At 37.0% G+C, this 17,696-nt stretch overlaps 1 protein-coding gene across 3 annotated transcripts in view; it reads left to right on the forward strand.

The window, feature by feature from the left end:
- Positions 1 to 17,696, forward strand: part of PDE7A (phosphodiesterase 7A) — a 126,359-nt gene that overhangs the window by 52,118 nt on the left and 56,545 nt on the right. For all 3 annotated transcript variants that reach the window (XR_008663500.1, XM_055318207.1, XM_055318208.1), the window contains exons 2-3: positions 3,516 to 3,576; positions 8,046 to 8,129. Coding sequence is in view for 2 of the 3 variants with exons in the window: in XM_055318207.1 (XP_055174182.1) it covers positions 3,516 to 3,576; positions 8,046 to 8,129 (145 nt within the window). In the remaining variant the exon portion in view is untranslated. The remainder of the gene's footprint in view (positions 1 to 3,515; positions 3,577 to 8,045; positions 8,130 to 17,696) is intronic.

Here is a 17,696-nt window from a genome sequence, read left to right on the forward strand (position 1 = left end):
TTTATAGTCATGTCTTGTGGTTTAGTGTAGCTTTTAAACTATTTGTGGACCAGACTTACTTAAATTAGTAATGAATAGAATAACTTGAATAAGTTGTACTTCACTAAGTAATTTGATATATTTAAAATTCTACTCTTTTGCCAGGTTTTTATTATGATTAATATAGATCCTATCATTTTTATATCTAAATTAATGCCTCTGTAAATAAGTCCTAAGGGATTACCTTAAAATTATTTTAGTAGGTCATAGTTCTAATCTAGATTATGTTCATTAACTAGTTTTTGACTTATACTATTTTATTTAACAGAGCTGATACTAGTCTTTCTCAGTCCTTAATATGTGAAGTGATAAATGAGATTTTTACATTCCTAATTAGTGTTTTTTTAGTAAATCGTCATCCTACATTAAAAAATAATGTCAATCACTCTCTTAAAGAGGCCTGTTAGAGATGACAAGTTACAGTTCATTTTCATAACCTATTTATTCAAGTTGTTGTTGCACACTAGCAGGTTGATAGGTATTGACCATGATGAGCTATTATATAGTGGTATCTGTAGCTTCATTACTATGTCTTGGCTGACAGAAATACTTATTTCCACATATGTGCTCTTCAGGGTCCTAGGTTCTCCTCTAATATGGTAGTCTTAAGGGGAGACTTGTAATCTAATAAACTAAATATTTTTGAGGAGATCAAACAGCAGGTGTGAGAGGTGCCTTTTATTTATTTTTTTAAAGATTTTTTTATTCATTCAGAGAGAGAGAGAGACAGAGACACAGGCAGAGGGAGAAGCAGGCTCCATGCAGGGAGCCCTATGTGGGACTCCATCCCTGGTCTCCAGGATCACACCCCAGGCTGCAGGCGGCGCTAAACCGCTGCGCCACTGGTGCTGCCCGAGAGGTGCCTTTTAATACCAAGTGATTACAGGGGCTGTTTGCTCCAAAATAAATAGTTTACCCTGAAATTATTTTAGTTTACACTGCAGTAGGCTTTCTTAGGATAGATATTTTGTTGGTAGAAGACACTTAAAGTGTGATGCTGCCAGGAATGTATTCTGTATGATTTAGTCCCTTGGGATTTGATATCATGCTTTTCTTTATAGATTTCTTTGTAGTGGATTATTTTACTTTTTAATTTGAATTTGGTCTTTTTTGTGACTAGATAATAACTACACATACTACAAAATTCAATGGATAAACATTGAAAAGTCCTTCTCATATCTCTGTGTCCCTCAGGCTCTGTGGAGACAACCAGGGTTGAAATTAAGAATTTTATTTTATTTTTGTTTTATTTTTATTTTTTAAGAATTTTATTTTTGTTTGGAACTTCTGTTCCTTTTACATATCTTGAACTGTTGTTTTCTGTTTTTGTAAGGATACATGAAATCATGTAAGAGCTTAATTACATGATAAGCATTAAGGAGATAATAACAGTGATTTGGGGAGCTATATAGCAAAGTACATTCAATTAAGGTTTCAAATAAAGTAAATTTCTTTATAGTGATAGTAAAAAAAGATTTTTTTTTCATTGAGATGTCTAGGTGTGTGTTGAGGAATTATAAATCTCATGCCAGTTTTTTGAGGGAAGATCATTAATCAGATATATAAAAATATCTCGTTGCTTTTAATGACTCTTTTGTTAATGAAGTTGAGCATCTTGTCTTGTGTTTATAGGCTTATTTCTTTTTCCGTAAATAGTATGTTTATGTCCCACCTGTTTTTCTACATTATTATTCATCATTTTCTGATTGATTTGTAAAGCACTTATTGTTCCTTTCATTTTTAGATAGGGTAGGGGGAAATCTGCCTATTATCATGTCTGTTGAACTAATTTGATCCATTTTTCATGACTTTTAGACAGGTTTTATAGAACAGTCAGAAAAACCTAATAGGAAGTTTGGTTTGAAGAGATGACATTTCATCTAGAACCCAAGATATCTCTTGGGAAGGGAACCGTGATGCAGTGATCCTGGACAGGGGAGCAGCAAGTATAAAGCTGCACCTATGGTACAGTTGAGGAACAGCAAGGAGACCAGTGTGGCTGAGTTGTGGTGGTGAAGAGAGAGTGGGAGAACAAGAAGACTTAGACGTAGGCAGATCATTGAGGCCTTTGGAAATCAGAGCTTGGTATTGGACCTTACTTAGTCCAAGTTTGTGGAGAGCCATTGGAGGATTTTGAGCAGGAACCGAATTGTTCACTCTTGCCTTGATGCGAAGAGTGGACTGGGGGCCCAGAGATGCCTCAGGAAAACCAGTCAGCAGCCCACTGCAAGAGTCCAGGTTAGACATGATACTAGTCCAGGTTAGTCCTGAGACAGAAGGAAGAAGTGGAGATAGAGCATGGGAGAGGATTATGATGGGGGAGAGTGGGCAGAGCTCACGGAGGGGATTTCAGCTCTGCAAATGTTGTTTTAGGGTGTATATTTTAAATTTGTAGTATTTGTTATTTTTATAATAAGCTTTATTGGAATACAATTCACATACCATACAATTCATCCAATTAAAAAGTACAATTCAGTAATTTATAGTGTACTCACAGAGCCGTGTGGTCATTGCCACAGGTAATTTGAGAACATTTCCATCACTGTAGAGAGAAACATGGTACTGTGAGCATTCACTCCCCACCTTGCGCCAGCTCCAGAGAAGCACCAGTCTACTTTCTGCCTCTGGATTTGCCTGTTTGGGACATTTCATATCAGGGGGACCATACACTGTGTGGTCCTTTGTGACTGGCTCTTTTCACTCAACACGCTGTTCTCGGGGATTAGCCGTGTTGTAGCTCATATCAGTACTGTGTACCTTCCTACCTGTCTGAATAGTGCTTGCTGTGTGGATATAGTACATTTTGTTAATCTAGTCGTTTGTTGCTGGATATTTGGGTTGTCTTTATTTGGAGTGTTATGGATAATGTTGCAAGATACATTTTTATATGTTTACTTTTAAACACAGAATGTATTTTAAAATCTCTCTTTCAGGGGCACCCTGTTTTTTGTCTTATAGATTCAGTATCACCTCAGATCTTTTTAAGTATACTAATTATATTTTAAAAAATTCTCTTATTTCTTGCTAGCATCTGGGTCATTTGGTTTTTCATTTTGTTCCATTGATTTCTAGTTTGATGCGTTTCTTCAAATGATGATTTCTGTTTCCTTATTCATTCATGCTTAAATTAAGGAAATGGTAAATAGTTGGACCATGTCTCCTCTTCACTTCTACTTCTGCAGAAGGTCTCTCCCCAAGTGAGCTTGTCTGACTCTGACATTAACTTTCTATTTACTGCACGTTCCTTACTCTCTGTACCCACTTTTATGGCATTGCTTAATCATAATTGTCTTCTTCATAACTAGAGATTTTAAAAGCAGAAGTCATATCTGCTCTTAAAAAATTTCTCAAAATTTCCTTTGGTACATCCATCTTCTGCACAGTGCTTTACAAAGAATAAATAATAAATGTTGGTTAAATTTCATATCCCATTTAATTAGCATGTGTTAAAAATGTGTGTATTTTTTTTTTTCTAGAGGCGTGGAGCTATTTCCTATGACAGTTCTGACCAGACTGCGTTGTACATTCGTATGCTAGGTAAGCAGTATTTATTTTGTACCAAAATCCATTAATTTTATTATCACATAGTGTTAACTTGGGATTGAGATCATTTTCATTCGGTTGCTCTTCATCACTGTTTGCAATAGGAAATAATCAATAATTTTGAAATTAGAAGTCTTGAAACCAATATTGAATGTAATATGAATAAAGACAGGTATTTTAGAGTAATTGAGAAATCTCCAGCTTGATAACTGGGACTCTGTCATAAGTGTACAATTTTAAATTGAATTCTGAGTATTCTTCATAAAAATTATTTTAGATTTGTAGAGTTGATAAAATACTAAAAAGATGTCCATGCTAACTAACATAGAGTAAGATGAAGCCATAAAATACCTGACCATATAGTCCTGTCACTGGATGTATTAATTGCTCTCACTTGTCTGGCAAGGAAGACTGTTTGTCGTCTTCCAGTCTCAGTTCTTAAATTTTTCACGTATTATTCAAGTCCATAAGGTAAAATGAATTTAGATTGTGTATACATGTATAATTTTCTTTCTCTTCTCCCTCTCTTTGCCAGATTTCTCTCCTCATCACGTACTCCTCAACCCCGTGAACTTTAAATCATACTATTAAAGATGTACAATTAAGATTCCAATAGGCAGATTTACTTCTCTTTTTTTAAAGGAGTCTTCTGTGACTTCTTTCATGCTCGGAATTCCTCCCTCAACTTCTAAGATTTTGAGCCATCCATAGTCTTTACCTTTCTCTGGTGTTTAGTTTGTTTTTGCCTCTTTGACTAATTCTTATTCATCTTCTTAAGCCCAAGTGTTCTCCTGTGCCCCATTTTTGCTCTTCTTCCTTTCTTCCCTCTTTAATTTACCTTGTGTGTCTGTCTCAGCTCCATTCTTCTCTGGTACGATTTTTTCCCCAATAGGGTGTGGTCTTTTCCTCTCTCTCTTTTTTTTTTTTTGGTGGAGGATGCGGGCATCGAGGTCCAAAGTTTCCTCTTTACTATCTATGTCTCTCTCGACAAATGTATTTGAGATTCTGCTCTCCTGAAAACAGAACTTTATTTTTTTGTAAATTTATTTTTTATTGGTGTGCAATTTGCCAATATATAGAATAACACCCAGTGCTCATCCCATCAAGTGCCCCCCTCAGTGCCCGTCACCCAGTTACCCCCACCCCCTGCCCACCTCCCCTTCCCCCACCCCTAGTTTATTTCCCAGAGTTAGGAGTCTCTCATGTCTGTCTCCCTTTCTGATATTTCCCACTCATTTTTTCTCCTTTCCCCTTTATTCCCTGTCACTATTTTTTATATTCCCCAAATGAATGAGACCATACAATGTTTGTCCTCCGATTGACTTACTTCACTCAGCATAATACCTTCCAGTTCCATCCACGTTGAAGCAAATGGTGGGTATTTGTCGTTTCTAATGGCTGAGTAATATTCCATTGTATACATAAACCACATCATCTTTATCCATTCTTCTTTCGATGGGCACCGAGGCTCCTTCCACAGTTTAGCTATTGTGGACATTGCTGCTATAAACACTGGGGTGCAGGTGTCCCGGCGTTTCATTGCATTTGTATCTTTGGGGTAAATCCCCAGCAGTGCAATTGCTGGGTCGTAGGGCAGGTCTATTTTTAACTCTTTGAGGAACCTCCACACAGTTTTCCAGAGTGGCTGCACCAGTTCACATTCCCACCAAGAGTGCAGGAGGGTTTCCCTTTCTCCACATCCTCTCCAACATTTGTGGTTTCCTGCCTTGTTAATTTTCCCCATTCTCACTGGTCTGAAGTGGTATCTCATTGTGGTTTTGATTTGTATTTCCCTGATGGCAAGTGATGCGGAGCATTTTCTCATGTGCTTGTGAAAACAGAACTTTAAACTCATATATTTTTTTAACTCTATAGAACATCTCCATATAAATGTATTATGGGCACCTCACATTTAATCAAGCAGAGGCACATAGGTAGAGGCAGGGAGGCAAGCTAAGAAGCAAATACAGGAACAAAACTTATGTGTTCCCAAGGCTCTTCATTTTTCAGTCTTTTGCCATCTCAGGGCACGTAACTCTCCATTCTTCTGGTTGTCAGATCAGAAACTTACAGATCTTTTTGATTCTTATTTTTGGTCTACTCCATGTTTGCTTCATCAGCACATTCTCTTGGCTGATACCTTCAGAGTATATCCAGAATTTCACCACCCTCATGCCGTTACTACCAAGATCTAAGCCACGTTATTTTGTGTTTGTTGTTGTTAATTTATTTTGTTAATTATAGTCGCATTGTTGTACATTAGATCTCCAGAACTTATCCTGCATAACTGACACTTGTTTCCCCTTGAACTTCGCCCCATGTCTGCCCCCCACCAAGCCATAGTTATTGTTTCATTTCTTGCACTCGCTTCTTAGCTACCTAAGAAGCTACCTACCTGCCTCTGCTTGATTAGTCTATGTGGCCAAAGTGAACCTTTTGAAACATAAGTTAAATCAGTCTCACTCCTCCATTCAGAATCTTTTGATGGTTTTCTGTCTTAGATGAATGGCCAGAGCTATCATGATGGTCCACGAAGGTCCATCATCAAGTGGCCCTCTCTGACCTTACTTCTCCCTCACCTCACTCTAGCCATACTGGCCTCTGCTTGACGTTGAACATGGCTAGCATGCCCTCCATCTCAGGGTATTTTATTGGTTCTTTCTTTTGCCCAGAAACCTCTTCCTCCAGATAGCCACATGGCTCACTGCCTCACTTCTTTCAGGCCTCTGCTCAGATGCCTCTTTTTCAGTAAGGTCTTCTCTGACCATGCTACTGCGTCTGTCCTCCTCTACTTCTCCCCCACCCATTCCTCTTTGCTTGCTTTAATTATCTCCTGGTTACTTATTACCATCTTCCATAGAATGAATTCTTTCTAAGATTTTGTTTATTTGACAGAGCACAAGCAGGGGGGAGCAGCAGAGGAAGAGGGAGAAGCAGGCTCCCAACTGAGCAGGGAGCCCAGTGTAGAGCTTGATCCCAGGACCCCAGGATCATGATCTGGGCTGAAGACAGATGCTTAACTGACTGAGCCACCCAGGCCTCCTCCATAGAATGAAATTCTTATTTGTATATTATTTGTCTCCATGAAATGATAAGCTTCATGCAGACAGGGACTTTATGTGTCTTGTTCACTGCTGTATTTGCAGTGCCTGATGTGTAGCGGGTGTTCAGTAAGAATTTGTTGCAGGGAAAAGGAAACCCCACATGAGAGAGTTGATAAATCATTGTGGAATGACACAAACCATGAAGGAGATGATGGCTTGCCTTAGAGAAACAAAATGTGAGCAAGAAGGCCTTGCAGAATTCAGGGGCACAGGGGTAGGGACTGAAGACCTAAAGGTTATGAACTTGGAGGCTCTGAGAGTATAGTGGGGAAAGTGCTGTCTTTGGAGTCCAAAGAGCTAGGTTTAAATCCTGACTCACCCTTTACACTAGCTTCATGGCACAGGCAGGCTACTTAACTTCTCAAAGTCTCTGATTCTTCATCTGTAAAATGGGGACTAAGATTCCTACTTCTCAGAGTTGCTTAGAGAGTTAAATAAAATAGTGCCTATAAGACACAAAAAGAATGTCTAGTACATGGTTGCAGTGGTTATTTTGTTATGTAGAGAAGTGATCTGAAATTCATATGAATACATGTAGAAACAATACTGGGCTTATAAAGGCCAAAGTTTAAGACCCAACTGAAGGCCATGTGTGTGTGTGTATACACACACACCCCCCCCCACACACAAAATCAGTGAGGAAAGAGAAGATCAATCAAATCGAACATTTAAGGCACAATCTTTTAACATTTTATTTTTCTGTACATTTATAAAATTGTGCTTGAGAATGGGTCATGTAATTTCTTTCATATTTCTGACAGTATGGTGCTAGGCACAGGGTAGACCCTTAATATCTTTCTCTCTGGATTTTTAGTTTTGTGCTGAGGATTTTTTTTTTTTAACTTCATGTGAATAATTAGATATTAGGTTGGAGGAACACCTGGGTGGCTCAGTGGTTAAGCATCTGCTTTTGGTTCAGGTTATGATCCCAAGGTCCTGGGATTGAGTCCCACATTGGGTTCCCTACAGGAAGTCTGCTCCTCTGTCAGCCTATGTCTCTGCCTCTCTCTCTGTGTCTCTCATTTTTTTTCTCTTAAAAAAAAAAAAGATATTAGTTTGGATTGTCATATATTTGTCATGTTTCTGAATGCTAACTTTAAAAGTTAGATGATGATGATTATTATTATTATTATTATTATTATTGAGGTAGATTTTAAAAAAGCTTATCTAGCCTAACAATTCAGTACTGAAAATTTATAAATCCCTTCAAATAAATTAGCTCTTAACTACTTATTCCATATATATCATTAGTGAACCAGTACTTATGAGTATGATACCATTAAACCTTCATTGCTTATGGGAGCTTCTTCCCAAAATGGCAGCCTTCTAAGCTTATGTTTTATTCTTGATTTTGTCCAGGAGATGTACGCGTAAGGAGTCGAGCAGGATTTGAATCAGAAAGAAGAGGTTCTCATCCGTATATTGATTTTCGTATTTTTCATGGTAAGTGTTGGCATATACAGTATTTCTCTTAGGCTTTTGGTAACCTTCAGATTTTTAGAAAAATACATAATTTTTCAAAGGAAAAAGAAAAAAGTTATGTTTGAAATGTTTTAAAGGGATCCCTGGGTGGCGCAGCGGTTTGGCGCCTGCCTTTGGCCCAGGGCGCGATCCTGGAGACCCGGGATCGAATCCCACGTCGGGCTCCCGGTGCATGGAGCCTGCTTCTCCCTCTGCCTGTGTCTCTGCCTCTCTCTCTCTCTCTGTATCATAAATAAATAAAAATTAAAAAAAAAAAAAAAGAAATGTTTTAAAAACATTGGGTCATGATAAATGACACATTATTTTAGATAATGTTAGTAAATGCTTAGAGGCAATTAGAATTGTAAAGTATAAAATATGAAAGCTGATATAATTTTTCTTCTCCTTTCCAATTGAAATGTGACATTACTTTGGTACATTTTTTCTCTTCCTGATACATATATGTGCAAAACGTTTAAAGTTGTTGTATTCCATGTGTTTTGTCTTCACTACTCTAGATAAAATGTTTTTGTGCAAATGACATAAGAGATTTTCATAGTTAAAAAGGTGTATCTTGGCTTATTTGAAAATATACCACCACCTTTAAAGATATTTCATAGAATGCATATTTTGAAAACAAACATTGTGTGGGTTTGGCCCATAAAGGAGAAAATGGGAAAAAGAGAACTTTGAAAACCCTTAAATAGTAAGCACATTACCTGTTTTTGGAGGAGCACCTCTTTTGGTAATGTTGGATAAATTATTTGGATTAACACTCCAGTTTAAAAAAACTAGAAAGACTGGACAAAATATGGAAAACATGTATTTGAGTATATCAAAATGCTGTTAAGGCAGAGATGAACCTGGCATTTGGGCTATTTTCCCCCTTAGTAGCATCTGCTGATTCTGGGAAAGGTGGATGAAAGCTGAGCAGAATTTCTGCTGGACACTTAAAATTAGAAAAACAAAAATAGCTGTTGATACCCCACCAAAGTTGGGGCACTGGTCCTGGTAAACCTTCTGTGCTCTAATTGGAACCCCAAAGTTCTTTACCTTAGGAAATCCTCGCTGTAAAACGTCTCAATCAGTGATTAGATCAAGATGATATGTACCTTCAGAACCTCTAGCGACCTACTTGAAGTAAATGTTAATCCTCTTTGAAGAAAGGTAGTAACATTACCCTAAGTCTCAAATTACCTCTAAATTTTTCATATGCATATTAAGCACTGAATTAAAAGTAAAAAAGGCGGGGAACCCGGGTGGCTCAGTGGTTTAGCGCACCACCTTTGGCCCAGGGCGTGATCCTGAAGACCCGGATCGAGTCCCATGTCGGGCTCCCTGCATGGGAGCCTGCTTCTCCCTCTGCCTGTGTCTCTGCCTCTCTCTCTTGCTGTGTGTCTCTCATGACTAAATAAATAAAATCTTTAAAAAATAAAAAAAAGGCAAAAGGAGATAAGATAGTGTGATCAAAAATGAAAAGGAAACAACAGTAGAAACAGCCACAACAAATTCTAATGATGGAATTATTTTACATGAGCTTCAGAATAACTTAACATAATTATGCGGATAGAGGAAAAAAGGATTGAAAATTTCAGTAGAGGACTGCAAATTGTAAAAAAAAAAAAATTTTTTTAAGTCCAATGAATACTTAAGACTAAAAATAACATACTTTAATAAGAACTCATTGGCGTTGGTTTTAACAGCAAATAAGACCAAAATACAGAGAGAATTAGTGGATTAGAACATTAGGTCAGAAGGAAACAATTTAGAATGAAACACAATGAAGCAAGAGGTAGAAAATACAGAAAAGACATGTGGAATGTGTTCCAGTTATCTATTGCTCTATATCTGTCAAGAATTGTGAAGAATCTAAGATTTTACGTATAAATTAACAAGTTAGTCTGTTACTGCATCTTGGATGCTGGCAGAAGAGAGAAAGCTCCTGGGAAAGACATAGAGGACTTTATTATTCATGGCACAGCCAGCAACTTGAACGTATATTGTGTCAGTTCTTCTAGCCCCACACATCCACAGTGGCAACGTAGAGGGTTTTATGTGGTTACTATGCACACAGTGGATTTGTGTTATATCAGGGAGCTTGGGGAACATACTGCTATTTGTTCCAGCAAAAGATGTACTTATCCCTCCAGGTTGCTAGCTGCAAACACAACCCTGAGAAATGGCCCAGGTAAGGATTGCTCGGGGCTTGGCATTCTTGGCACACCCAACCAGAACATGCAGGGACACTCAGGAGTGTCCATTTTGAAAGATTACCTCTTCCAATAGTGACAAATGACTCCAAAACATACTGGCATAAAATAACTTTTTTTTTATGTTCATGATTCTGAGGGTCAGGATTTAGTTAGTATATCAGGTTTGATTTGCCTGTGTCCCACAATGTTCTGATCTTCAACAGGGGTGGCTCCACTAGGTCCATATGTCTGGGGCCTTGCTTCTTCTCCACATGTCCTCCTCTGGAGCTGGAACATCTAAGATGACCTCTGCGCTCTTATATCTGGTGCCAGGGTAGGGTGGCTGGAATTTCTGGAGCTGGCCAACATTTTTCTTACCATAAATGGCAGTCTTAGGGTAGTTGGACTTCTTCCATGGCAGCTGCTGCCTTCCCCTAGAGCACGCATTCCAAGAGAGGAAGTATGGGAACACCTGGTCTCTGACGACGAGGGCATGGACACTGTCACAGCATCACATTTTCATATTCTGTTGATGAGCTGTGTCACATAGCTTGTCCAGATTCATGCAAGAGGACATTGATCCCACTTGTCAAAGGGAGTAAGGTAAAAAAAAAAAAAAAAAAATTAAATTTATTCATCAGAGAGACAGAGTGAGAGGCAGAGACATAGGCAGAGGGAGAAGCAGGCTCCCTGCAGGGAGCCTGATGTGGGACTTGATCCTAGGACCCCAGGATCATGACCTGAACCAAAGGCAGATGCTCAATAACTGAGTCACCCAGGCATGCCTGGTCAAAAAAATGTTTAGTCTTCTATCCTTAATCTGGCACAAAATGTGTTGAAAGTCATTAGGGTCCCAGGAAAGGAATGGGAAATTATAGTAGAAGTAGTCCTTGGAAAGATAATACCAAGATATCTCTAAAGCTTAATAAAGCACATTAAGGTACAGATTCAAGAAGCATTATGAATCTGAAGTACAGTAGCATTAAAAGAAAATCACAGTATATTAGCAATATAATAGAACTGAAAACTGAAATCAGACAGAAAGGATTTCACTCAGTTATGGACTTTAAGAAACAAAATAAATGAGGAAAGGAGTGGGGTAAAGGGAGTCCAACCAAGAAACAGACTCTTAATTCTGGAGAACAATCTGATGATTACCAGAGGGGGAAGGTGGGTGGGGAAATGGTGATGGGGATCAAGGTGGGCACTTACTGTGATGAGCACCAGGTGACGTATGGAAGTGTTGAATCACTATATTGTACACCTGAAACTAATATTATATGGTACGTTAATGAATTTAAGTAAAAACTTAAAAATATATGGGACATTCTAAACATGAGAATAAACTCTTTTCTAAAACGGAAAAGTAAAATAATTAATTTTAAAAAAAGTAGTGAGAAGAAAAAAAAGTAGTGAGAAAGAAAATTACCTTTAAAGAAACAGCTATAAGATTGCCAGAAACAGATTCTATTTTGTTTTCAACAGAAACTAAGAAGCTAGAAGACAAAGGGAAAGATAGCTTCAAAGTGATGGAAAAAAATAAATGTCAAACTAAAATTTCACCCATAACTCTTCTAGAGGAGAAAAGGAAAGGACTTCACAACTTACTGTGTAAAGCCAGCATAATCTTGATATAAAACTTGACAAGGATATGACAAGAATAGAAAATTATAGCCACTATCACTCACAAATATAGAGGAAACATCCTAAGTAACATACTATCAAATCTGCCATTTATAGGAAAAAATATATTTTGACCCAATTTCTGTTTTCCCAGAAATGTAAGATTGGCTTAACATTAAAAAACCAGTCATTGTAATTCACCATATTAATAGAAAAAGGAAAAAATAGAATAAAGGAGAAAAGTCATGGAAAGACCAATATATAAAGATACCGTTTATCACCTTTCTTATTCGGTACTTTTTTGGAGTTTCTAGCCAGTATAGTAATTCAAGGAAAAGAAACAGAAGATAAAAGGATTGGGAAAGAAGTGTCATTATATATGGATGATGTGATTGTGTACTAAGAAAACTATGAGGAGTAGCAAATGAATTTAGCAAGTTTGCTTGGTTTTATTTTCTATAAAGCAGAATTGACAGAAATAGAAATAACATAATTTAAATTTACATCAATGAAAGATGAAATACATAAGCATCAGTCTAATAAAAGATGTGTAGGACTCTGCATAGAAAACTGCATAGAGGAACACCTGAGTGGCTCAGTGGCCGAGTGTCTGCCATTGGCTCAGGTCGTGATCCTGGGGTCCCACATTGGGCTCCCCGTGGGGAGCCTGCTTCTCCCTCTGCCTATGTCTCTGTGTGTGTGTGTCTCATGCATAAATAAAGTCTTAAAAAAAAACTGCATAGAAGAAAAGATACTACAGAGGAAAAGAAGACCTAAACAAATGGGAATACATACTATTGTTCATAGATTGGAAGATTCAATATTTTAAAGATGTTAGTTTCTCTTGAATTGACCTATAGGTTTAATGAAATCACAAAAAAAGTCCAAGCATGTTTTTTTTTTTTTTCCCTTTGGTAGAATTGAGATGCTGATTGTAGAACCTATATAAAAATTGAAAAAGCCCAGGGGTTGCCTGGCTGGCTCAATGGAGCATGTGATCCTTGATCTCAAGGTTGTGAGTTCAATCTTTGTGTTGAGTGCAGAAATCACTTTAAAAAAAAACTAAAGGAAGAAAGAAAAGAACCCAAATTAGTCAAGACAATCAGAAAAATAGGAACCATATTATAGAAATTACTCTTCTCAGAGGTGCCTGGGTGGTTCATTTGGTTAAGTGTCTGGTCTGACTCTTGACCTCAGCTCAGGTCTTGATCTCAGTCAGGGTCATGACTTCAAGGCCCATGCTGAGCATGGAGCCTACTTTAAAAAAAAAAAAAAAAGTTACTCTCAAATATAAAGACTTACTATAAACTATAGTTATAATTTTGAATTAGAGTGATACTGGATCGAAGCCTGACAAATAGGATAATAAAACATTGTAAAGTTCAGAAACAGATTCACACATATTGTGGGTGTTTGATTTGTGACAAATATGGTAATGCAGTATGGAAAAGATTATCTTCTAAATAAATGGTGCTGAATCAGTTGGCTACCTATGTGGGGAAAAAAATGAATCTTGACCTTTAGTAGTAAAAAAATCAAATTTGGGTATATTTAATGTTCCAAATTATACTGATAAGTCAGATAAGATGAGGAATAAGAATTGATTTTTTGATGAGGTGGTTATAGGGAAAGCCTGATTATTGAATGAATATAAGCGAGAACAAGGAGATAGATATAGCAAGTACAGACAACTTAAAGACTTTAAATGCAAAGAAGAGAGGCAGCTGATAGGGCTAGAAGGATCAATAAGCTGGCAATTAATAACCAATTAAGTTCTGATATAAGTACTTCTTGAGTCAAAGAGGAGATGGAAACTGATTTTGAAGACTTTTATTTTTTTTTCTTAAGATTTTATTTATTCATGAGAGACACGGGGTGGGCGGGGGGTTGGGGTTGCTGGTGGCAGAGACACAGGCAGAGGGAGAAGCAGGCTCCATGCAGGGAGCCTGACATGGGACTCATCCCAGGTCTCCAGGATCAGGCCTTGGGCTGAAGGTGACGCTAAATGCTGAGCCACCCAAGCTGCCCAATTTTGCAGACTTTTAAAAAGTGATGATTAAAGATTACATATAAAAACCTGTGAAAATTCAAGTGAAATTTGGTTAAAGCAGTGATACAGGAAAATTCATAGCATTAAAAATACCTATGTTAATAGGAAAAAATGAAATAAGTGAATTAAATAGTCAAGTTCAAGAAGAAAAAGAATAAGAAAGTACACACCTAAGAAAAGATGAAGGTAGCAATTAGTGAAGATAAAAAACAGAAATTAATGAGTTTAAAAAACAAAATAAAAATAAACTAAGAACTGGTTCTTTACAACAAAATAGATAAACTGCTGGCTAACTTAATCAGTGATTAAATTAAGCTAAGTTGAATACTTAAAAACTAAGGAGGAGTGGGAGATTCTCACAGGAACAAGGGAAATTAAAGAATAAAAATAGACTACTTATTCTTACTAATTTTTTGTTTATGAAAATGTTTTTAAATAGAAATGTTATTTATGTTAACATGGGTTTATTATATTTTTAACAAAACTTTATTTTCTAGAGCATTCTTAGGTTGAGAGTAAAATTAAGAGGAAGTACAAGGATATCTCCATATCCCCATACCACAAATGCATAGCCTCTTCTATTATCAACATAACCAAGCAGTGGGATATATTTGTTACAATTGGTGAACCTACATTGACAATTCATAATCACCCAAAGTCTATAGTTTACATTAGGGTTCATTCCAAGTGTTGTACATTCTGTGAGTTTGGACAAATACATAATGACATGTATCCATTGTAACAGTATACAGAGTATTTTCACTGCCCTAAAAATCCTTTGTGCTCCACCTCTTCATCCCTTCATAGCTTTTTGCCTTTTCCAGAATGTCATATGGTTAGAATCATACTGTCGGTAGCTTTTTCAGATTGGCTTCTTTCACATGGATAATACGCATTTTAGATTACTCCTTATCTTTTCATGACTTGATAACTAACTCATTTCTCTTTAGCACTAAATAATATTCCATTGTCTGAACGTACCACAGCTTATTTATCCTTTTACCTAGTGAAGGACATCTTGGTTGCTTCCAGGTTTTGGCACTTATGAATAAAGCTGCTACAAACGTCCATGTGCAGGTTTTTGTGTGGATGTAAGTTTTTGACTTCTTTGGGTAAATACCAAGGAGTGTGATTGCTGGATTATATGGCAAAAAGTATGTTTGGTTTTGTCAGAAACTACCAAACTGTCTTCCAAAGTGGCTGTACCATTTTGTATTCCTACCAGGAATGAGGGGGGAATTTCTGTTACTCCACATTCACATCAACATTTGGTATGGTGAGTATTTTGGATTTTAGCCATCCTAATCAGTATGTAGTGGTATCTTGTTTTAATTTGAAATTCCCTGTGGATCATCTTTTCATATGCTTATTTGCCATCTGTGTATCTTCTTTGATGAGGTATCTGCTAAGGTTTTAGCCTATTTTTTAATCAAATTGTTTTCTTATAGAATTTTGAGTTTTTTGGGCGCTTTGGATAATAGTCCTTTATCAGATGTGACTTTTGCAAATATCTTCTTCCATTCTGTGGCTCATCTTCTCATTCTTTTGACTCACTGTCTTTTGCAGAGCAGAAGTTTTTAAATTTAATGAAGTTCATCTAAAACCATTTTCTTTCATGTCTTTGGTGTGATTTCTTTCTTTTTCTTTTTTTTAAAGATTTTATTTATTTATTCATGAGAGACGCAAAGAGAGAGAGAGGCAGAGATAGAGGTAGAGGGAAAAGCAGGTTCCATACAGGGAGCCCAACATGGGAGTTGATCTGGGGACTGCAGGATCACACCCTGAGCTGAAGGCAGATGCCCAACCACTGAGCCACCCAGGCGCCCCTTTGTTGTGATTTCTGAAAAGGCATTTCTCTTCTCTGGGTTGTCTAGATTTTCTCCGGTGTTATCTTCTAGGAGTCCTGTGGTTTTGTAGTTTATATTTACGTCTATTATATTTACGTCTATGATCCATTTTGAATTAGTTTAGGTCTATGATCCATTTGAATTTTTTGCATGTGGATGTCCAGTTGTTCCAGCACGTTTTGTTTAAGAGACTATCTTTGCTCCAATGTATTGACTGTGCTCCTTTGTCAAAGATCACTTAGCTATATTTATGTGGGTTTATTTCTGGGCTTTCTGCTTTGTTTTACTGATCTATTGGTCTGTTCTTTTGCCAGTACCATACTGTCTTGATTTTTGTAGCTTTATAGTAAATCTGGAAGTCGGGTCGTATCAGTCTTCCAACTTAGTTTTTCTCCTTCAATAATGACTTGGCTAGCCTGGGTCTTTTGCCTCTCAGTGTAAACCTGACAATCAACTTGTTGATATCCATAAGGTAACTTACTGGGATTTTGATTGGGATTGCATTGAAACCGTGGATCAAGTTGGGAAGAACTGACATCTTGACAGTACTGAATCTTCCTATCCATGAACATGGAATATCTCTTATTTAGTTCTTTTTTTATTTCTTTCATCCCAGTTTTATAGTTTTCTTCATATAGGTCTTATACATATTTTATTAAATTTATATCCAAGTATTTCACCTTAGAGGGTGCTAATATAAATGATATTTTGTTTTTAATTTCAAATGCCATTGTTTATTTCTGGTATATAGGGAAGCAGTGAACTTTTCCTTATTAACCTGTATCCTGCAATCTTGCTATACTAATTGTTTATTAGTTTTAGAAGGGCTTTTTGTTTATTCTTTTAGATTATCTGTATAGACAATCATGTCATCTGTGAGCAAAGAAAGTTTTGTTTTTTTCCCTTCTATTCTGCATGTTTTCTTTTCTTTCTTATTGCATTAGCTAGGACTTCTAACATGATGTTAAAAAGAATGGTGAGAGGGATCTTCTACCTAATTGTAGTGGGAAACTTTCAAGTTTCTTATTAAGTATTTTCCTTGTGGGATTTTTGTAGACATTCTTTATCAACTTTAAGAACATTCCCTATATTCCTAGTTTATTGAGAATATTTATCATGTATGGGTGTTGGGTTTTGACAAGTGCCTTTTCTGTGTTTATTGGTATGATCATTTTTTTTTAAAGTCTGTTGACTTGTTGGATTACATTAATTGATTTTTTAATGTTGAACTAGCCCTGCATACCTGGGACAAATCCCACATGGTTTTAGTGTATAATTCTTAATACCTTTTTGGGATTTGATTTGCTAATATTTTGTTGAGGATTTTTGCACCTGTATGCATAAGAGATACTGGTCTATAGTCATCTTTCTTAGAACATCTGTGCCTGGTTTTAGTATTAATGTTGGCCTCAGAGTGAATTAGAAGTATTCCTTTCCTCTGTTTCAGTCTTCTGAAAGAGGTTGTGAAGAATTGGTAGAATTTCTTCTGTAAGCGTTCAGCAGAATTTACCAGTGAACCCATCTGGGCCTGATGTTTTCTGTTTTGGCAAGTTATTAATTATTGATTCCATTTCTTAAATATAGGCCTATTCAGATTGTCTGTTTATTCTTGGGTGAGTTTTGGCAGACATTTACTGTGAGAACCTAGTCAGACCACTGGAAGTAAATCTCACAAAATATTAGACTTCCCCACAACTGGGTTTCAGACTTCTCCACACTGAGCTTTCAGAAATTTATCAGTTTGGGATGCCTGGGTGGCTCAGCGGTTTGAGCATCTGCCTTTGGTTCAGGGTGTGACCCCGGGTCCAGGGATCGAGTCCCTCATCGGGACCTTCAG

The sequence above is a fragment of the Nyctereutes procyonoides genome, unplaced genomic scaffold (assembly GCF_905146905.1).
Source record: "Nyctereutes procyonoides isolate TBG_1078 unplaced genomic scaffold, NYPRO_anot_genome, whole genome shotgun sequence".
Lineage (NCBI taxonomy): Eukaryota > Metazoa > Chordata > Mammalia > Carnivora > Canidae > Nyctereutes > Nyctereutes procyonoides.